Genomic DNA, 22,926 nt, shown 5'->3' with positions numbered 1-22,926 from the left:
TCAGCACCTAATTAGTGTTTTTAATACCACACCACCCACAGCTAAAGAACTTTTCTTCCCTCCACACCTAGAGAGTTAGCCCATGTCCCACTGCTGAAAATTCCCCTCAAAAAACAATTCAATTAGGTTATTTGAATATTGCAATTAAGTTGGCTCACAGCTCATGTACAAGTTGAAGTTAAACTTTTTTTCTCTTTAGAAAAGCTAGTATGCATATAAACTGTCACCCACAGCCAAGCCGTACTCCCACAAGAGATGACAATTAGTTACCATTTCTGTGAAACAATAGCACGATTACTCCTCTAAGCAGAATACACATGAACAGAAAGATTTTTTGCTCTACACATTAACACTCTGCACTCCAAAATTTTCTTAATGAACAAATTTTAACTGACCCTAGGCTATTTGACCCTACTAGTACCATTTCAACTAAAACAGCTGAACAAGGTTGATGGTTACTGCAAATGGGTGAATACTGCAATATGCGTAAAGCTAGAGCTACTACACATATTGTATGTACCAGAAAAATCAAAAAGGTTTCTTTAGCCTATGTGATGTGCCAGATCCCCAGCTAGTAAAATATGGCATAAGCTAGTGCACACTGATTTACACCAGCCAGGATCTGGCCCCAAATTTATATTTCAGAAAATCCAGCAAAGGGTTTAGAGCATAAGCCACAAAACTTGTGCTCTAATGAATTGGTTAGTCTCTAAGGTGCCACAAGTACTCCTGTTCTTTTCGTGGATACAGACTAACACGGCTTCTACTCTGAAACCAGCAAAGGGTTTATCTCCAAAATAGTACATATCCCATCATCAGGCATCAAAATGAAAAGGAGTGATGAAATTAATTATCATCATCAGGCTCCAGTGGTCTCTCCCTCCACAAACAGCAGGAACAGCAAGAATGAACTCTACAAAAGCAGCTGGGAGCAAGCTAAGTATTCACAACATGAAAGGAAAAGATAAGACTCAAGATAGAGAGGGGAGGAAAGGATTACACATGCGGAAGAGGTTACAAAATATACGTAAAGGTTAAAATGCAACAAAACAAAACAAGCCTATGGAAAGGTAGAGTTGGTTTACTTTAGATTTTAATATAATTAAAAATATAAATGAAAATATAATTTTAATATAATTAAAAAAGCTTGGTAAACTTCAGTACTGAAGCACTCAAACTGCACCCCTCATATTCCTCATAAACATTCTTCTGCATTCTGTCTATTAAGATAGTAAGGTATTTAGGACAGAATGAAACTCATCTGCAAAGTGCCTACCTTGCTTTGGGTATTACAGACACAATAGAGAATTTAAAGAGAAAGTAATCTAACCAAAATTAGATATACTGTATTTGAAGCAATGGACCAAGTAAAAAGCACTGACATATATCACAGATATATATATATATACACATTTCACACATACACAGAGCAGCTTAGAGGTAGAGTCTATTCGAGTCTCTTCACGACTCTTTCAGGGCATCCCAAGTAATTACTTGGGGATTTATGTCCAATAGCTAAACTTTCCCTGTTAAAGTTCAGCAGACCAGAGCCGGCAGGATCCTGCCTGAGGTTTTTCTTTTATAGCTGAAACAGGCTGCCAAGTGTTGTGAGCACAGCATGTGTTCAAAAATTCCTCATTGTTGAGCCCACAAGGACTCATTCCTTGAAGTTAAAATTCTCTTTCCTATGTATACACAAGTAACCCAGCTATATTGATTAACATAAAGCAATTGTCGGTCATTCATTATAACAGGGAGAGATAAGCTGAAGATGATACAAGTAATGTTCATTTGAGTCATACAGTATATACACATCTTGTGAATACACAACCAAATGTTAAATACAGACCTTTGATCTAATGACAACTGAGTATCGTTGCATATTTGAGGTAATTAGAGTTACAGGATACAGACAGACAAACATGCACACAGCATCTTCCTTGATTTCTTATCAACACAAATGAATGGGCTTTTCCTATTAACCCCTTTTAACATCTCTTTGATACCCCCACATAAGTGAATTGTCCTGATTCCTGTTGCAATGCCTCCACAAACCTCTAAGGTTCTTACACAGTTATTTGGCCTGTTGATCCTAACCTGACTGCTGGTTTGCCAGCATCACACATGCATTTATCGCAGTTTCCATTTTCCTCCCCATCACTAACTTTTATGATCCAATACGTTTCTAGTGTCTTCTTCCCTCTCCCATTGTGTCTCTAATTCTCCTGTTTATTATTTCCCCGGTTCTGTTTTCCACTTCTTTGAAAAAATAACTGCAGCAGCACCTTTTTACTCTGTTGTCCACTCCTTTGAACCACAGCTTGTTGTAAATCATCTCACAATGAAGTGATGTTATTTTACAGAATCACCAGCTCAAATAATATCCTAACATACCATAGGAACAACACTCTTACAATTCCACTGAATTCACAGAGGGCAACATTCAACAACAAAAATCAAAGTTCCACTGGTATGATGTTGCATAGGCTAGTGGAATCCAGATTTAGTAGCTAATAATATTCTTTTTATCAAATTGATCACTATACTATGCACTCCTCCCTTTGACTTCATCTCCCAAGCCTCCTAATGTATCAATACTTGGAAGTTGGCCAGGGCAGATTACATAAACTGTTAATGAATGAATTGGGCATACACTAGGGCTCAATCCTGCAAGGTGCTGAGCACTGGTGGCCCTGATCCAGCAAAAGCAATTCAGCGCATGATTCACTTTAAATGTGAGTAGTCCCAGAGACTTCATCTGCTTAACTTTATTTGAGTAGTCCCACTGAAGTACTTTGCTGAATCTGGGCCAGAATGCTCAACACGTAGCCTACAAGAGAACAATTACATGAATACATGGAAACATTAATCACAGAATCATAGACTATCAGGGTTGGGAAGGGACCTCAGAAGGTCATCTAGTCCAACCCCCTGCTCAAAGCAGGACCAATCCCCAAATAAATCATCCCAGCCAGGGCTTTGTCAAGCCTGACCTTAAAAAACTTCTAAGGAAGGAGATTCTACCACCTCCCTAAGTAACGCATTCCAGTGTTTCACCACCCTCCTAGTGAAAAAGTTTTTCCTAATATCCAACCTAAACCTCCCCCACTGCAACTTGAGACCATTACTCCTTGTCCTGTCATCTTCTACCACTGAGAATAGTCTAGAACCATCCTCTTTGGAACCACCTCTCAGGTAGTTGAAAGCAGCTATCAAATCCCCCCTCATTCTTCTCTTCTGCAGACTAAACAATCCCAGTTCCCTCAGCCTCTCCTCATAAGTCATGTGTTCTAGACCCCTAATCATTTTTGTTGCCCTTCGCTGGACTCTCTCCAATTTATCCACATCCTTCTTGCAGTGTGGGGCCCAAAACTGGACACAGTACTCCAGATGAGGCCTCACCAATGTCAAATAGAGGGGAATGATCACGTCCCTCGATCTGCTGGCTATGCCCCTACTTATACATCCCAAAATGCCATTGGCCTTCTTGGCAACAAGGGCACACTGTTGACTCATATCCAGTTTCTCGTCCACTGTCATCCCTAGGTCCTTGTCCGCAGAAAAACCCGATAGGCTGAAAATAACTTGGACCATGTACCATGGACCATGGACCAGTACCAAAAAATTTGCACTATAGGGAACCTTATGGAAAAGACTAAGATGAATCTGGATTTCTGTGCCCATGTGAAACAGATGTATTTTATATAGTTTTATATACTGAGTTGGCAACCTGCTGAAATTGTCTGTCACGGGCTTCACTTCTCCAAGTGCCTATGGGCTATGATCTTGTGTCACAATATTGCCATTGCTCTTATACTTTCTGTCACAGTTTCAGGGTATTCCCCACCCCCATGTTCCACTCCATGAGTGTCCAGTCAGGTCTCAGGCCTCCAGTTATCACCCATCTCTGGACAGGAGCCCTTATTCCAGTCCCTTCTTGACTGTTTTTTGTTGTTGTTGTTGTTGTTGTTGTTTTTTAAAGAACTGCACACCTCACTGCTTACACTGGGATATCACCAGCAGCCAATCTACCAAAAGGCCAGTCCCTGTGCATTGCTTTCTCTCCGAGGGCTATGTCCCAGTGTATTCCCAGTAATTGTGAGTTACCACACAGCTCCTTTTAAGCAAGCACATATACTATTAAAGGTAAAAGCATCACAGATAAAACATAATAAAAATAACCAGATTAGTACCAGCAGTCACTCATCAGTCTTATGGGACCTTAATAGGCAAAAGTCTTTCCAACCCTTTTGCAAAGATTGCCCCCCCGCCCCGCCCCCCCGGACAGAAGGCCCTGTTGGTTTGTTGGATCATAAAGAAACCAGAAGCCTGTGTAAACCCAGCCATTTATATCAGAAGCCCTTTCTTTGTCTGTTGGTCTCTAGAAAACCCAGTTTTAACAATATCTGAAGCCACCCCAGAGGTGACACCTCTCTAGAGTTGCTTAGTCTCAGTAACTAGACTTAATCACCCCCCGGGCATCTTTTTTAGTTCCTGTAGGAGATGTGATAACTCTCCCACACACACAGTAGAACACAATCATATGTAAACATTCATACATTTAATACAATGTCTCCCAAAGATACTGGCTGCGGTTGCAATATCGATCACACCACATTCGCTAGACCCTTGCCGCATTATAATCGGTTTGGCAGTTGCAAGTACTTGTGAACCCTATGATTTTAGTCCCATTGCTGTAAAGTTGTGCTAATTAGAAAATAAGATGCAGTCACTTACAAACAGTTATGGGATACCAGAAATGAAAAAAAACCACACAAGTAAATCATAAACTTTCATTTGTTAATTGCAAAAATAAATAAAAAAATTAAATTAAATTAAAATTTCAGCCATATTACTCACTCTTAGATGTGGGAGTGCAAGAGGCAATAACCACTTCTCATATTTGAAGAAGGACTGTGTATATTCCTGGCAATCAGACTCCCTTATTCATTAATTTATTTAGTTGTTCCTGCAACACCACTGTGAGGCAAGGAAAATTTACAGATGGAGATCTGAGAAACAGATAGATTAAATGATTTGCCAGAAACAGAATCCAGGTCTCCTTATTTATTCCTAATCTTGTAAATTAATCATAAAATCATTCATTCTTCTCCACTTCTTAGGGCCATGTGAAGTCAGGGTTGTTCAACCAGGCTGCATGGCACTAGGAAGGTAGAATAAACTGGAATAGAGAGTTGCAGAGCATAAGAATTCATCTATGAGAGGTCTCATCCCCAAGGCAGCTCTTGAATTAACTGCATTTCAGCTTCTTCACCACTGGTTTCTTTGCTTTCTTTCACAGCCTTCCAGAGCTTGCACAATTAAGGCACCCATGTATATATCTTTTATTATGTCAGATTTTCAGTCACTGAAACACACACGAGGTTATGAACATAATTCAAGAACGGTAATCAAGTCACTTGGGAAATAAAAATGTCCTTCACGAGCAACTCAATCTTCCCTCCACACTTAGTCATATGAGGGCAGCAACTAAAGTTTGTTTCCAGCTTAAAAATAGTTGGTTGATAAAACTGCTTTTGCTTTTTGTTTTAAAAGTCATATCAGATGTTCTATACTAGATTACTGTAACTCCGCCTCCATCCACCCCCCAACAAAAACTAATGATTAATGACAAAAAGGATCAAGATGGTCAGGGACACAACCCCATGCTCCCGGTGTCCCTAAATCGTCAATGGCCGGAAACGAGGCCTGGTTGACAGAAGACGGATCATTCAAAATTGGCTTGTTCTGTTCATTCTCTCTGAAGCGTCTGGCCCTAATCACTTTCCGAGATAGGATACTGAGTTACATGGACCATTGATCTGACCCAGTATGGCTCTTATATTTTAAAATGATCCCTTCAAGACTAAAAATAAAGAAAAAACTAGACACAGAAACATTATAAATTATTTTATTCTGTATGAACTCTATCACTGTAACTTTAATAATTACACGGGATTAAAATGAGTGTTTGGAGGGAGGCTACAATTTATTTTAAAAAAAAAGCACCAAATGATTTCAAGGTGATACTGCAGCCAACCTACATCATCAGTAAATCAGGGCAATTACTGCAATAAACACATGCACATCACCAGAAGATTAACATTTAATATTCAGAGAGCATACAATGAAAAGTTTATTTTCCTGTTTTTCTCTATACCACCTTCAAACAAATAATAACTGGGAGCAGATTAGTAAACTTTTACAGAACACTGAAGTCCTTAATTAACCTGGAAGGAAATGGTTCAGAAATGCTTTAATACTGTGTTTTCTTTCTGTAACTGTTCAGCACCTATTCTGCAAACCTTGCTTTTTACAGTATATTATAAAAGCGCTCCAAAAATTCTATAATAGTTTAAAAACTTACCTAAGCAAATATGTAAAAAGTGTAAATCATCATTTCTTTGTACTTTTTAAGTTCGCGTGTCTACTAAATAAATAAATATATTGCCCAAGATGAGGAGAGTGTACATGTCATTATACCCATCTTGTATGGGAAAGGAAGGGCGATCAAAAAATGGATATAGAATTACTCCCACGTTACTTTTACAAATAACACAAGGCAAGTGAGATCTGACAGATTAAATTATTTAATGTTCCTTTAATTATACCCAGAAGCAGTTCTTTGGGCCCTTCTGCTCCTCTAGTTACAAGTCTATTATTCATGAGATTTTACAGGAATGAATAGTGACAATCCTTGCTGCATCTATGGGATATTTATATATTCACCTAAGCATATAAGGTATATAGAAAAATCTTCATGATGTAAAATGAAATGAATCTGACAAGCTATTAGTCTCTCACACAATTCTAAATTATACAGTAACAAACAGATATCAATGGAGTTCTTTTCACAAAAGTGACTCTAAACATGGGTTCTATTTTCCCTTAATCACTTCCAGACTAAGTGTTTTCAATTTACGAATAAAATATACTTTTTCTAACTATCTGTCTTGCCCACACAATCTGGAATACAAATATCTAGCTGGGTCTTTTCCTTCTCACCTCAAATACTAATGGTTCCATGGGTCTAATTAGGTCTTTCATTACACCTGTGACAATCCCATTGTGTTCAGTAGGTGTGCTCAGGTATAACTGATTGTAATTGTACTTCCAATCAGAGTTTAGCATACAATTCTGTTGCTGATGTACAAAGAATAGACACAGTCTCTCTTTCTCAGCTGTTTGCTCTGCTGTGCTGTAAGAAGTTAAAAGGTCATACAAATCTGCACTTAACACTAGCAGTATCTTCTGTAGGGGCCTCTGGTCAGGAGTAACATCCAGCCCTCCCTGCCCCCTAATGATCCATTTTGGGAAGGGCTTCATTTAGCTCTTCTAAAATCCTAGATACCTATGGAGCATCACAGCTTTTTTCTCCTCCAAATCTCAACTAAGAGAGTCTTCCTCAACAAGATCCAGGCACATGCCACCTTTGGAGTTTCTGTTTGAGCTGTAGCTCACGAAAGCTTGACAAATTGTCACGAAAGCTATGCTCAAATAAATTTGTTCGTCTCTAAGGTGCCATAAGTACTCCTTTTCTTTTTGCGAATATTGACTAACAAGGCTGCTACTCTGAAACCTGTTTAGTCATTGTTGCATTAGTTTCAAGGTAGGTGTGTCATTCATCCCACTCCTCAGCTAAACATGTTCAGGTTGCTTTGATCTCTCTATCTGTGACCTCTCCATCTGTTCCCTTCTCACCAAGGTATTTAGACAGGTGCCCCAACCCCGGTAATATAGCAGCCAATCTTTCATGCAATGTCAGTTGTCTGTTTGCCAATTCCATTCAGGACTGAACTTGAGGCTTTTGATAAAAATCTCTAGGTTCTAATTTTTCTTACATGCTCTTTACAATTTACGTCTTCAGAAGTTAATTTGAAGGTTTATCACACAATTAACAGTTAGTCCTTCCTGCACCTGCCCTCACTTACTTCATCCCCAGTGCAATTGCCTTTGGGTTACGGACATCGTTTTGGAATGCTAATTAACCTCCTTTTAAAATCTCTACTGTATCTAGGCTAGTGTTATACTTTGGAATCAGCTCTTTAAAGAGACATTCACCTAATATTTCAGTAACTTTATTTTAAGATTTCTTCTGATAAGAAATTTTTGACACTCTGAAGTTGATCTGTCACAGGAACCATCACTTTAAAGAGCAACATACAAAAGCTTTTCAGATAAGGGAAATATCTCATAAGTGAAATCAAAATATCCATAAGTAAGTATTGAAAGGAATGATTTTTCATAAATGCTTGGTTTAATCTGTTCCCACTGAAGGCAACCAAAGTTTGCTCCCATTGATTTAAGTTGTAGAATTAGGCCACTGCTGAGCACTTTTGCAAAACTCACCTTAAAATCAATGAAAAATATGAATGTAATAAACAAATAAATAGAAATAAGAAGAATTAAAGTGACCAGTAGTGCCAAATAATTTATATGACTCTCTCGTTTGTCAATGTAACCACTGACCGGAATAAAGCTCATTAATCCTTTTAACGCCTTTGCTTCTAAAGTTGGTTAGAACTGTAACTGAACTCTTTATTAGTAGAATTTCCAGCAGTAAGATGGTCTGTCAGTATTGCTACTTAGTTAGCAAAAATAAAGGTGATTAACTTGTTTTTTATAAAATGTTACCCTCTGTTTCTTCATCAGTCAGCACTGCATTAGCCAAAAGAATGTTGTTTTGGCCTCAAAATTATTCTTATCCAAAAAATTCATTTAGGGCTTGATCCTGCATCAATATTTCAATGGAACTTAGTTCAGTTTAAAACTATATTTACATAGAGCATTAGTTGTGAAGGTAACTCCTAAGAAGTTAAATTAGTAACATACAAAATTAGACTGTTAATGAGACCACGAATCAGGGATTTAATTGGAATCTTTACGGTAGGCTATGACAAGAGTTCTTTAAAAATAGTCTAAAACTTAGAAAGGAGTGCAGCAGGTGGAAGATACTCTGCAGATCTATTTATCATCACTATTTATTGTTTGTATAGTGACAACAATGAACTAGGTACTTTACAGAGAACTACAAAAACAAGGTACATGCAATCAATTTAGCCTGTCATTATTGAAAATACCAAATGCATGAAAAATCTGATTAATGAAACTCAGGTGAGAACAGAATAACTCTAGGGTGGTTCAGAAACAGTAAATTAGGTCAAAATAATCTAACCTATGGAAAAATTGAAGCAGATGCTGTTTTGAGCACACTTTAGTACAGCACAACTCTTGCATAATGATTAGAAAACTGAAGATATTTAAAGAGCTTTACTGCCAAAACCATGATTTATAGGTATGCAATCAATAAATGTACAAAGCTCCTGATTGTTTTATGATAAGTAATCAAATTTGATGTGTGTGTGTGTGTGTGTGTGTGTGTGTGAGAGAGAGAGAGAGAGAGAGATACACAAGTGTATTTTCTAAAGAACTACACAAAACATTTGAGCAAAAAATGCAGAAAAACAGCCTCATTAAAATATATATTTGCTTTAGATTAGAAATCTAGAAAAAATAAGGTAAGGAACAAATGTGCATTAGTAGGGAGGCAAACTGTATGATCATTAGGTATTTTACATTTTGTAAATTTTCTGTGTGTGTGTGTGTGTGTGTGTGTGTGTGTGTGGTGTAAAACTGTATTTCCAATAGGACAAAGGTCGCAATCAAAAGGAGGAGGTTTTGCTTGTTTGTTTGTTTTGGTTTTGAGTTTTGTGCGGGGTTTTTAAAATACATTACGAGATCATGCCATACCATGAACAACTTCTTAAAAAATATACACATTCCAAATGAAATGGACAGTGCCTATTTAAAGTTAATATAGCTTAAAGATGACATTTAATCTTTGAATTTCCTTGCTTTTCCTCTGTTACAGTTTAAAAGTTACCTCCTTATATAGTTTATTTGTACCTTTCTTTACAATTTCTTAACACATCAATGGACAACATATGAATAGGAAAACTCATCACTCATAGGACCACACAGTATGAAAGTTAAAAGGGCAGTTTAATGGAGTTATTAAATTTTATCACATTTTAAAAAGATTTTCAGATATTAAATATAGCTATGGGCAATGAGTAGTAATGGCTACACACCTGATGCTCCCCCCAGTGCACACTATACCAGTACATTTACCATGGTTTTGTTTAACTCCCAGTGGTGCCAGGATTGACCACGGAGTGGCATATATGCCTAATAAAGAAGGGCCCGGGCAACAGAGCTCTTTTTGCATCTGGACCTCTCAAGTACCATTACTGAGCACAGCACGCACCAGCAAAGACTTAGCTTGGTGCTTGGTGTCACAGTTTTAGGACAAGTGCATCCCAGGAGTGTCTAGTCAGGTCTCCAGCCATCACCTGTCTTTGGGTGGGGACCCTTGTCCCGATCCCTTCTGACCAGGGGTTTTAAGGCAGCACAGCTTCCTGCCTTACCCTGTAATATCACCAGCAAGCCAAACTGCCTTAAGGCCAGCCCCTGTGGATTGCTCTCTCTCCAAGGGCTATGAACAATGTATTGCCAGCACTTGCAAGTTACCACAAAGCTCCTTCTAAGCAAGCACCTTTATTACTGAGGTAAAAGCATTGCAGAAATATTACAAGGAAAACAAATTAATTTAAACAAACACAATAAACATAACAAGAGTCACCAATCACTTTTATGTGCCCTAGTAGGTGAAAGTCATTCCAAATCTTCCACCAGGTTAGGGTCCCCGCTTTGACAAAAGTTCCTCTCCCTTTGCTGGATCAGAAAGAAGGCCACAAATCAGTTCAAGCTCATGCTTGTATACCAAAAGCTCTTTGTCTCCTAGTCTCTGGAAAACCCAGCTTGAGCCAGTATATGCAAATTACTTCAGGGGTGGTACCTCTCTAGAACTGTTTAGTCTCGGTGATGCACATTAATCATTTACCACTGTGTCCTGGAGGAGCTGTGGTAACCTTCCCCCATGGAGTAGAACACAATTATACATAAAGCTACGATTTAGTCAAAGGTATTTTCAGTAAAAGTCATGGACAGGTCAAGGACAATAATCAAAAATTCACACCCCATGACCTGTCCATTACTTGTACTATAAAAATCCCTGACTAAATCGTAGCTGGGGGGGCACTGCTCTGTGGGAGGCCCGCAGGGCTGTTGCTTGGGGGGAAGCCCGAAGCCAGCAGCACCAGCTGCTAGGGGCCACCGAGCAGCAGCTGCTCCAACCTCCCTCCCGTCAGCCCACCTACCACTGCTCTGGCCACACCTAGGACCGCTGCCGGAACCTGCCAAGCTGCAGCTGCTCCTGCTGCCCCCCTGGGCTGCCCAAGCAGTGGCGGGGGAAGCTGACTGCAGGGCCACCTGAGTGACTGGCTGCGGAGCTGCTCCAGCTCCGACCAGTGCAGCTGGCCCCAGAGCTGCTCCAGCAGCAGCCAGTGTGGCTGGCTGCAGGGCTGCCTGAGCATCTGGCCCCAGAGCCAGCTACTTTGGCAGCCCTGGGTCAGCCACAGTGACAGCTGCAGAGTCACTGCAAAGTCATAGAGGTCATGGAAAGTCACGGAATCCATGTCTTCATCTGTGAGGGACACGGAACCCTACTCATATGTAAACCATTCAGAGATTTAATACAATATGGTCTCCAAAGCTACTGCATGAGATTGTGACCGATATTGCAATTTGGACTCCTAACCCTACAGAATTAGGCAAATGATGTAAGGCTCTTTTCTGCCAATAGGAAATGGGTTAGGGGTTTCCTTCTGCCGTCGTGCAAAATGCCTTTCAATAGAGCAGGCCTAGAGTAAATTCCTTTAAAATTCATAAATGCTAAAATGTTTTTTTAAAAAGTCAAGGCTTTGGATGAAATGGTATTGGGCCTTGGACAGTTTGGCAGTTCTAAATTTGAACATCAAAGTGAGGGGGAAGATGAGGCTGATGAATGCCAAAAGCAGACACTGCTTCCACCCTTTTCACTGCAGTTGTCCCTAAGGGATGAGGGTGGATTTTTATTTTATCATCTTAACTTTTAATGAATTTACCACTACTTAGTAAAATCTAATGCCTGTGTCTCTCCTCATTGGCCCCTACCACGTTTGCCGAATATTTAAATTATTTAGTCACTGACAAACAAAGATTAAAATGATATATGATACAAGAGTAGGTGTCACAGTCTCTATACCTTCCTGATTCTCTTCCTATCTCTTTAACTATTCCCTAAGGGTCTCCCATACCGGCTTGTCCTTCTCCATCTCATTTTGTCAGTGTCCCAAAGAGCTCAGCTTTCAACTCTCTCCTCTTCTACATCTACCCCCCTGTTGTTGGGCAGCATCTTAAGTTCATGCTGCTTTAATTACCATCTCTGTGCTGATGATTCACAGATCTCTCTCCCCTTCTGTTCACATTTCACAGCTTTGAATCTCCTCCTGGATATCTGTCACCAACTCTAACACTACATGACTAAAAAATGAACTCATGTTTCCTCCAAAATCCTCCCCCCTCCCTTCTTTCTCCATCCCTGTCAACAACTCCACCACCTTCTGTCCCTCAGGCTCAGAACCTGGGTGCCATTTTCAACTCCTCTTCCTTTCCCACACACATTCTCTTGATTCCCTCCCTGCAGCATTTCAGAAATCTTTTCAGTTCCCTCAATTCAAACTACAAAAATTCTTGTCCACACTTTCACCTTCTGGTGCCTCAATGGCTGTAACTATCTCCTCTCTAACCTCCTTGGCCCTCATCTTGTCCCCTGCTCCAACCAACTCTATCCAGAATTCAGCTGTGTAAAAATTATCTTATCCACCACTAATACAATCAGGAACATCATATCTAAGCACAATTGGGGGGGAGAAGAGAATATATCGTATACATCCATTTAGGGAAGATAAAGAAAACATTCTTTGGAAAAGAGGCATTTGAGGGGAAATATAACGTAAGTTATTAAAAATATCTATTTTATAAAAAGTAATTGCCTATAAATCTTATAACAACTAAAATGTTGTAAAAAACGTAGGTCTTTTTTTCCCTGAATATTTTGTGAAACCGTAATTTTCTCTATCCTTAAATATAATGCAAACTAAAAGTAATCATTACCCAGGTAGTTGAACACAAAGAGAATTGCCTTAACATTACTTATTTTAAAAATTTATATACAGCGGCACCTATCATCATGGCAACTAGACATTTCATGCAAAAATTCAACTTACATAAATCTGCCAGAATGGGTAGCACTAGATCAAGCCTCTGCTGTTACAGCTAGAACAAAAGAAATCAATAACCATTTTCTGGGATACAATTAATAGAGAGTTACATTATATAAGAGAAGGTTCTTTTCCTCCACCCTTCTAAACTGAATTATTTTTATCCTTTCTGTAAAAAAAAGTGCTATCTTATTTCCCCTAAATATCTGGTCACATTTTTGTCTGCATTTTACATATGCTGTGAAGACAGTAAAATACCTTCCTGATGTAATAATTCTAAGATGAGTTGATACGCTGAGGGCAGAAATCACAACAATCATTTCAGTGCTGACAGGAAGTGCATGGGTATCTACCTATATATCTCGCTGGCTCTAGCTGCTGACAGAATTCTGAATGCAACTTCAGTTCTAAGGGTGATTTCTCCAGCTAAAGGCATTTTCAATCAATAGGTGAAAATCTCCACTAAAATCATTAACAGATGAGAGGCTGAAAATTATAGTGTGTCCAAAATGTTTCTCATAGACATAATAGTTTCTCTTCTTTTCAATCACAAAAAAGGGCAACCCATAAATATTGGTTTAATAGCTTGATACTGGCAGGTGTCATAAACCATAAAATAAAGGTTTTTGTAGTGACAAAATTTCATTCCTCTAATGAAAAACTTTCAATTCCACTTTCTATGTTCAAATGCTGAAGATCATTTAGGACCAAATGACTTTCTAGCTGCCCTTTACTCATATTTTCTTCCCACACTATAAATACAGTAATTGCTCCTGGGTATCAAAATAATTTGTAGCAAAATATATTTTTAGATACATATACTCCTCAGATGCTCACCTGGCCACAGAGGGAATAAAATTAATTGAATTTCAGCAATACAAAAAAAAAAAAAGTACACAGTATTTCTGACTCAGCTATCACCTTAACATTTATACCACAAATTTCAGACAATCTCATTTGAAACATTTGCCCTAATAAACAAACCTATGATGTGCACACTGACCTTACCAGTTTACTGAGACAGGGCTTGACCCTGCATTTCTTGCATATCTAAAGCTCCCATTTCCAAGCAGGTTCACCATGGTAAAGTTGAAGTGTCAGTTTTAGGCATGCAAGAAATGCAAGGACTGAACCTTCACTTCTACAATTAACTCTGAGTCACATAAATACAGTAAATGACAACGTTAACATTTTTGTGAAGAGTTACCAAGAGAGTAGGTGAAATATCCTTTTTCTGCCCCTATTTAATACAGAAAATAACTGTGGAATCTAGGATACCAATGTGCAATAGTTGGTAAGTGTTGTCTTTAACAGTGTCCAAAGTATCTGTCTAGAAAGAAAGCCAGATACCTATAAGTAAATTTTCTTTAGATTTGTTTAACTCCAAAATATGATTGCCACCCAACTCTGGTCCTCACAGCGTCCACAGCCATTCCACTAGGGTCTGTGAATAATCATTTCACCTCATTTGGTGGCAGAGGTCTATTATTCCAGGCAGCACATGGCTCTCTCATTCAAGTGCCTTTCCCAGGCCCTTACCAGGAAAGACTTAAAAGCCATAGTTGTTTCTCATCAGCACTCTAAGCAGAGAGATTCCCTGTTCTCTCACCCAGACTGACCACAGGACCTGCCTTTTATCTCCTGCTTCTCTTCCCAGGCTTTGCTCAATATTGCCTATCCTAAATGTTCAAAAACCAAGAGGCACATCCAAATATCATGAGATTGGCTTAAAAATCTCTCTCTCTCTCTTTTTTTTTAATTAAAATATACAATTGGGGCTCATTTATTTGCTTTCTAGTTATTGTCTTTAAGGTGCACTGAGATTATATTTTTTATGTTTTTCTCTCCAACCATGATTGCTAAAAACTTTTTTAATGTGAAAGCTGACAGTTCATATATTCATGTATTCTGGGAGCTGAGGGTTTATATTACTATTTTATAAAATTTTTAAAAGCACCTCAGTGACTTGGGAAACTAAGGGTAAATTTTTCAAATAATCTGTATGACTTAGGAGTCTAAGTCCCATTTTAAAGAGCGACAGTTTTCAGAGCCCAGGTCTCACTGCAAGTCAATGAAACTTTAGATATTTTTCAAATACTGGACCATTGGTGGGTAAACAATGAATGTCTTCAGACTTGGGTTCTGGAGTGCCCAAATCATTTTTGAAAGTTGGATTTAGGCATACCAGAGCCCATTAATGACATTAATAAACACAGTATTAGAATAGCAACCAAAAATGGATTAAAATTATGATCAAATTTACAAAATATATACATAAACACCTTATAAATTCACTGACGTCCAGGGTCAGACTGCAACTTATCCAAACTACACTATGTCCCTTGAGGTTTGCAATTTAAAAAAATTGTATTATACAGAAATAAGCTACTCTAATTTCAACAAGGTCATTCTTACCCATGATTATCTCTACTCTTAGAGAATAATATGAAACGGCTGTTGTATCACTTTTCCTAAATAGAATCAGGTTTTACGTTTCCAGTGTTCCTTTAACCTACATTTCACCTTATCACTAGCCATCATATATTCTTTGAATTATAAATGGGAAGAAAATGACAACCAGGGATAATGTGTACCCTGGAACAATTCTCATTATGAACACGGTTTTGAAATTTAAACAATGTGGATCCTAGGCAGTAAAGGTTTTAAAATATTAAATGTTATAAACCTCTGTTTCCAGTCAGTTAGAGCATTCCAAAACCTTCATCATTTGGGCTATTTACTATATTTAGTTTGTGCTTGGAGGCCTGGATAAATGTTTTTGAAACTTTCAACCAAACATGGAGAGAGAGGCTGCAAGTGTGTGGATTTCCCTGTCCACTCTCAATGTTTTTTATAATGTACTTTGTTTTCAAGATGGATTTGCCTGCAAATATCTGATGATAGGTTCTGGGGCTTAAGTGTACACTTTGAAAAATGGTGTTATCCACTTAAAAAGCTACTGTATTCATATTCCTCAAACTTGACCTGTTTTATAGATCTCACTGAGACTGAAAATGTAAAAGCTTCTTTAAAAAGACACCAATTAGTAGTTTTAATGGTGTGAATACTTAAAGACAGATCATTAGTTAAGAATAGCTGACACAAACAACTATCTAGCTGAGCTGAGCTTAAGACCTACAGTTTTAGTGTTATATTTGGCAAGTTCTTACCAATTAGCACTTTAAAAAATGGAAATGAGTCATCCTCAGTGGGAAAGATTTTAAATAAGAAGCACAAAAATATTATTTTAACAGATTTATCGTTATATTTATGTGTATTTTAAGTTTCCTCAGTACAAAAAATAAATAGGACAATTCTGTATATCTCATGTAAAAATAACACTAAACTATTTCGGAAGTGATATGCAATCATATTTATTATTGTCTAAATTATAGATCATTGCCCCACTATGTTAGTTGCTGTGCACAAGAGGCTGACCTTGCTCCAAAGAGCATACAATATAAATAAACCAAAAGTGGGAGAAAGGAAGTAAAATTATCCACATTCTACAGATGGGAAACTGTGCCATAGAGAAATTAAAAGATCTGACCAAGGTCATACAAGTAGTCTGACAGAGCTCGGGACTAGGGGCAGATCTCCCAAGCCCTGGTCCCAGTCAACCACAAGGCCATCCTGGCCTTCCATGACCCCTGTTCAGTAAGATACTTAAGCACATGTGTACCTTTAAGCACGAGTAATCCTATTAAAGCATTCAGTGGGACCATTCACATGTTTAAAGTCATGCATGTGCTCAAGGATCTTGCTAAATCAGGTCCCACATTATTAAAGTTTATTTTAATGTATAAGCACAAGAGGGCAGGGTTAAGGTTGTGAGTCAAACCCTAGCTTTTGCTAAGCTAAAATTACAGAGAATTGTTAAAGAAAGGTGCAAGAGTCTCTTTTGGAGAATAGCATAACATACACAAAAAATAGGAATAAGGCATAAAGTATGTTTCCAGTAAATATTTTATTTTAATGGGGCTGATTACTTTGAAGACAATGAACATAAAATCAGACTTCTCGGATATTCCCAGTGTTTTCAGGATTTGAATCCTGAGGAAGAAGATATTCCAATCTTTTTATTGAAAAAAATCTATTAGATACTCCAGGAATGTCAAGAATGATAATCATAGAAGAGCTGCCTTTAGATGGCCTAGAAAAGCAATAAATCTTCTGCTCCTTCCAGTACCATCCTAGCCACTTGTACTACTTTACATGCAACAAAGGCTATGGACTACCTGAATCTATAGGATGATATTCCAGCCCTACTGAAATCAATGGAAAATCTCCCATTAACTTCAACAGTAGAAGGATTTCACCCTTATCATGATAGTGCCTAAATGCCAACTGAGAGGTACTCTGCAATCCTCTGCCAAAGGTTCCTTGGGAGGGCTGCACCCTTGCATCCTCAGTTACCCTCAGGAGTGAGATATCAACTTCCATTCCCCAGCCCCCGCCTGTTGAAAATGGCGCCAGTATTCAGAATAGTGTCCCTAGGCGCTTGTATTGATCCCCCTCTGAAACACCCAACACTTTTTCCCATCTCCTCCGCCCCCTCCCCTCCGCCAAACTCACCATGGTTAGTGCTCTCGCCATGCTGTGTGCCTGCCAAGAGAAAGTGAGAAAGTGGTGTATGTAACTTGTATGAACCAAGGCTGAGAGAGTGCAGTCAACAGTTCTTCTGTCTATTGTTTCTTTAGATTCTGCAGAGGTGCCCTTGAAGGTCTCCTGCTATGCACCAGCTGAGCAACCCAGCCTGATAAATGGTTCCCTCAGGTGGAGTAAGGAAGACATTTTCAGGGAGTTGCGGCAATTGTCTGATGCTGCTGATAATCTCTCTCCATGCTCTGTGTTTGTTATCAATGAAAAACTGAGAGTGGAGAGCCAGGAGAGAGGAAACAGGGACAGGAGCAGATGATACAGCTGCTCAAGGACCAAACAGATATGCTAAGGTTCCTAACTGTGCTGCAGGTGGAACACATCTGTGCTATCCTCCACCTGCGACCCATACCAAACTGCCTTTCTTGCCCTCCTCAAACTCCCCACACACATTCCTCACATGTTCCTGGCTGTTGCAGTACCCCATGTGCTCCATCCTGAGGGATATGTTTCGCAAAGACAGCTGGACAGACACCCAGCTGTGAGAGCCTCATTTCAAAAAGTGCTCTTCATTATCTTGTCCCTTGTAGGAAATTGAAATGTTTGCATAGCTGTAGAATAAAAATGTACTTATAAAAATGAATCTTTATTTGTCTCCTACACACGGTGGTTGCTGCTGAAATTCATAGACAGTAGCAATCAGTGGATTTGCAGAGTAAAATTAATGCACTCACAGCAATCATTACAAAGGTCATATTAAGGTGCAAGAAAGAAATGCCTGGCTCAATGCATTACAGAAAGACACATCACTGGGGCTCATTGTCAAAATGCTCCTTCAAAGCCTCCCTGATTCGAATACCCGCATTGAGCCCATCTAGCAGCCCCGTATCTGGCTGCTCAAAAGCAGCTGCCAGCCATCCACCTCAACGCTCCACCCCAGAGAAACTTTTCCCCCTTAGCTTCAAAAATGTTATGCAGAGCACAGCAGGCTGCTATGACCATGGGAATATTTTCCTTGCTGAGGTCTAATCTGCCAAAAAGGCAGCACCGGCGACCCTTTACTCTGCCAAAGGCACATTCAACAGTTATTCTGCACCTGCTGACCCTACTGATGAAGCGCTCCTTGCTGCAGTCAAGGTTGCTGGTTTAAGGCTTCATGAGCCATGGGGTAGGGCTGGGTCTCCCAGAATTACAACTGGAATCTTCTGATCTGGAAAGAAAATCCCTGCTTGCTGCTTTCTATACAGGCCAGCATTCCTGAAGAGGCATGTGCCATGCACTTTCCCTGACCACCCCACGTTGAGGTCGGTGATCCACCAGCACTTGCAAGACCATAGAAAAGTAGCCTTTTCTGTTGAGGTACTCGCAAAGTTGTCTGGGGCCAAAATGAGGATGGATATGCATGCCATCTATTGCCCCACTGCATTTAGGGAATCCCATTGCCTCAAAGCCATCTGCTATTTCCCGCACATTGCCCAGAGTCACAGTCCTTCATAGCAGGAAGCGATTACTGGCCCTGCACACTTGCATCACTGCAACCCCCATGGCGGACTTCCCCACTCCAAACTGATTCACGACTGACCAGAGGCAGTCTTGTGTTGCCAGCTTCCACCCAGCAATCGCCACTCGATTCTCCACAGTTAGGACAGCTCTGATATTGGTGTCCTTGCGCCAGAGGGTGGGGGGTGAGCTCTACACACAGTTCCAGGAACGTGGCTTTTGCGCATCTAAAAGTTCTGCAGCCGCTGCTCCTCATCCTGCAATCATCAATGCAATCCCACCACGCAGTGCTTGTTTCCTGAGCCCAGTACTGATGGTCTTACTGTGTGCAGCTGCTCTGGCCAAAAGCAATCTTGAATTCTTTCTTTTCATTGCACACAGCAGGGGAGACACCACGGTGTCATTATCAGATTTGCAGCTCATGAAATACTGTAGGATGAGTCACTTTGTGTTCGTAATGTCCACCACAAGACTGGAGAGCAGTGCAGGATCCAGGCTCTCAGACAGAGATGGGGGTGCACGGTTTACAGGGGCTGTTGAAAAGTGGCACAGAAGCCATAGAATGATAGGACAGAGCTGAGCCCACCCCCCAGGAGGCACTGCAACCCCTTCCCAGATGCAGACGACAGCGAATTGCGCAGTGGGATAGCCATCTATGGTGCACTGCTCTCTCCATCGATGGAAGAACACCAACTGTGGACGTGCTCTGCTGTCACAAGGAGCGTCATGTAGACGTGCAAAAGCGGTTTAATTACAGCTATAGATGATCGTTAATGTAACTTAAGTCGACTTAGCTTTGTAGTATAGACATAGCCTAAGAGACAGTCCCTGCCCTGAAGCGCTTACAGCCTAAGTAGACAAGACAGATAAAGATTAGGGGAAAGGGATAGAATACAAAAGCAGAGTAAGCAATGTGAAGGAGGCAAACATTATGCTAGCAACACGAATTTTGTTTTTTAAATACTTTCAGTAGGGTTATGCTAGGAAGGGATTAGTTAGATGGAAAAACAAAGGGAGATGGTGGGGCAAATAGCCAATCAGCATATAGAGTTCAGAATGTTTGCAATGACAACGGCAGAAAGCACTCTGATAATATCAATGTCTGTCAGTCCCTGCTTCAGACGCTCTCAGGACCTGCTTTGCTGGCTTCATTCTGAGGCTGACACCTCCATGCAGTTTCTTTCTCAGAGCCCACATGGCCCAGGGAAGAGGTAGGGAACGCTGCATGGGTCACACTGCCCCAGAGAAGGTCTCCTCTGCATAATTCTGGATAAAAGGGATAGTGGGCAGAGTAACACCCCTGGTCTCCAGTACAGCAATTCCTACTTGAACTTCTTCAAACTGCTTGATCTACATGAAAACAGAATTGATCAAAAGAACATGTTCTGATTTTCAGCTCTAACCAGGAATAAGAGAACTAAAACTAACAAATAAGTGAACTAGTGAAGAGGAACAGCTGACAGGGGAGTTTTGCGAGGTAGTTTAGAGGAGTAGTGGGAGAGTGGGAGGGCTAGATACACTTCCTTTACATCCTTTAAACTTAAGGCAGTAAACACCCCCTGATAAAAACAAAACAAACCAATGAAGGAAAGAGCTGCAGGAGTAAAAAAAAGAATGCAGGCAGAAGTCCAGCAATAGAGTGTGGGCTATCCAGTTTGCTGCACTGAATGCAGCATGTATGATTACCTGCCTTATGGACAGGTGGTGTATGTGTGCATTCGATACAAGGACCTCCTGGCCCTCAGAGACTGTGTACAGGCTGTGGAGGCCAGGGTAGCTGAGCTGGAGGAGCTAAGGGAGATAGAGAGGTACATAGATGAGACTTTCCAGGACACAGTAGAATGGTCCCACCCCCGGTCTCACAGCCTCTGTGCTGTTGAGGAGGATGAAAGTCTCAGGGAAGAGAACATCAAACTCGAGCAGAGGGAAACAATCCCATATTTGGGATCCTCCTTCCAGAAGATGCCATGGTATCCTCTCGCACTGAGGATACCTCTCCGGGGGAGGGAACTCCAGTTATTAGGAAGAGATATGTATTAGTAATGGGAGATTCATCATTAGAAACAGGTAGCTGGGTTTGTGATGACCAGGAGAACTGCATGGTGACTTGTCTGCCGAGTGCAAAGGTTGCATCTCTCTTGAGACATCTAGACAAGCTTATGTGTTATGCTAGAGAGGAGCCAGTGATCGTGGTACATGTAGGTACCAATGACATAGGGAAGGGTAGGAGAGAGGTCCTGAAGGCCAAATTTAGGCCAAGTTCCTGAGCTAGATGGACCTTTGGTCTGGCCCAGTATGGCCGATCTTATGTTTCTTAAGACTCCCTCAATCTGTTTTTATCACAATCCTGCAACTGTTCTAATAAAGTGAAGTCTGACACGTATGTGAACTAGCCTGTAAACATACAGTATTCTCACCACATTCTCTCAATACATCACACACCTTAGTGAAGTGTCCAAAACTATCTTCTTCATAGGCTTTGCTTTTGTGACTATAACAAAACATTAGCCTCAGATCAACCTTAGCTTTTCCTAGGGATTCTCCCTGTCAGAAAGGAAATACTTACCAATTAGATGAGGAACCCATGATGGAAACAATTTTTAATAAGATGTTCAAAATGATTATTGTAACAGGTTATTTTATTGGGTTTCTATATAAGTGTATTTTAAGTTTCCTCAGCACAAAATATTAATAGGATTCTTCTACTGTGCATGTACAAAACATTACAAAAGTAAACTCTCTCAATCCCTATTTCCTGCTCTCCAGAGAGACATTCCAAGTGGCAATAACAAGATCCCCTGGCAACTATGAGTTAGCAGAAATTATTCTGCATCTGCATGCAGTGCTGTAGCACCTAACAGGATGACTCAGCTCAACAGCCATAAATGCCCCTATTCAGGGCCATAGATTTTGATGTCCTGCTACATGACCTGTACAGCAGAATCTCAGTTACAAACACCTGTGGAATGGAGGTTGTTCGTAATGCTGAAATGTTTGTGACTTTGAATAAAACATTATGGTTGTTCTTTCAAAAGTTTATAACTGAACATTAATATAACACAGCTTAGGTTAGGGTGGTTTCCTTCTTTAAAAAGCCCCAGGTATCAAAGTGGTTAGTTTTTATGCTCAGAAATTAGATAAAAGATAGTGGAAACTCTGATTATTATTTTCTGTTCTCCATTGGTTAACCTGTTATTGTCTGGAATGGATAGCCATAAATGGATTATATTTTAAAGGCACAATGGCTTTTTTTGAAGGATGTCTGCAAGGATGAGACTATAGGCATTACAGAGTCATGAAGGAGTCCCAGATTAGGTTCAAATCATATCTAACTGTGTTGAAAATTAATTACCCCTGATACAGTGCTTGGCATTACTTTTTTTAAAATATACAGTCAGATGTGATGTTTTATTTTTTCTGGTTGAAATTGTTAATTCTGCAGCAATTCATACAGCACCTCTTGCCCGCCAACCAGGATGAGATCTCCATTGCACTAGGCACTGTACCAACACAAGGGAGACAGTCCTTGTCCTGACAGTATATAAACTAACAAGTGTTTTCATTTTGAATTACTATGACTCTCCTCCATAGCTCCCCCCAGTATCATAGAATCTTATCTTCATGGGTTCTATACTGTTGTGTGTGTGTGTGTGTGTGTGTTGTT

The 22,926-nt window shown here is 40.0% G+C and overlaps 1 protein-coding gene across 4 annotated transcripts in view; it reads right to left on the bottom strand.

The window, feature by feature from the left end:
• The window catches only part of CNKSR2 (connector enhancer of kinase suppressor of Ras 2), a 376,791-nt gene that overhangs the window by 250,267 nt on the left and 103,598 nt on the right, over positions 1-22,926 (bottom strand). For 2 of the 4 annotated variants that reach the window (XM_048862811.2, XM_048862839.2), the window contains one exon: positions 17,739-17,768. The exons of the other annotated variants lie outside the window; for them this stretch is intronic. In XM_048862811.2, the coding sequence (XP_048718768.1) occupies positions 17,739-17,768 (30 nt within the window). The remainder of the gene's footprint in view (positions 1-17,738; positions 17,769-22,926) is intronic. 4 annotated transcript variants of the gene reach the window in all.

The sequence above is a fragment of the Caretta caretta genome, chromosome 1 (genome assembly GCF_965140235.1).
Source record: "Caretta caretta isolate rCarCar2 chromosome 1, rCarCar1.hap1, whole genome shotgun sequence".
In the NCBI taxonomy this organism is placed as follows: Eukaryota; Metazoa; Chordata; order Testudines; family Cheloniidae; genus Caretta; species Caretta caretta.
The sequence above is the reverse complement of the archived record's forward strand: the minus strand, read 5'-3'. Positions and strand labels throughout refer to the sequence as shown.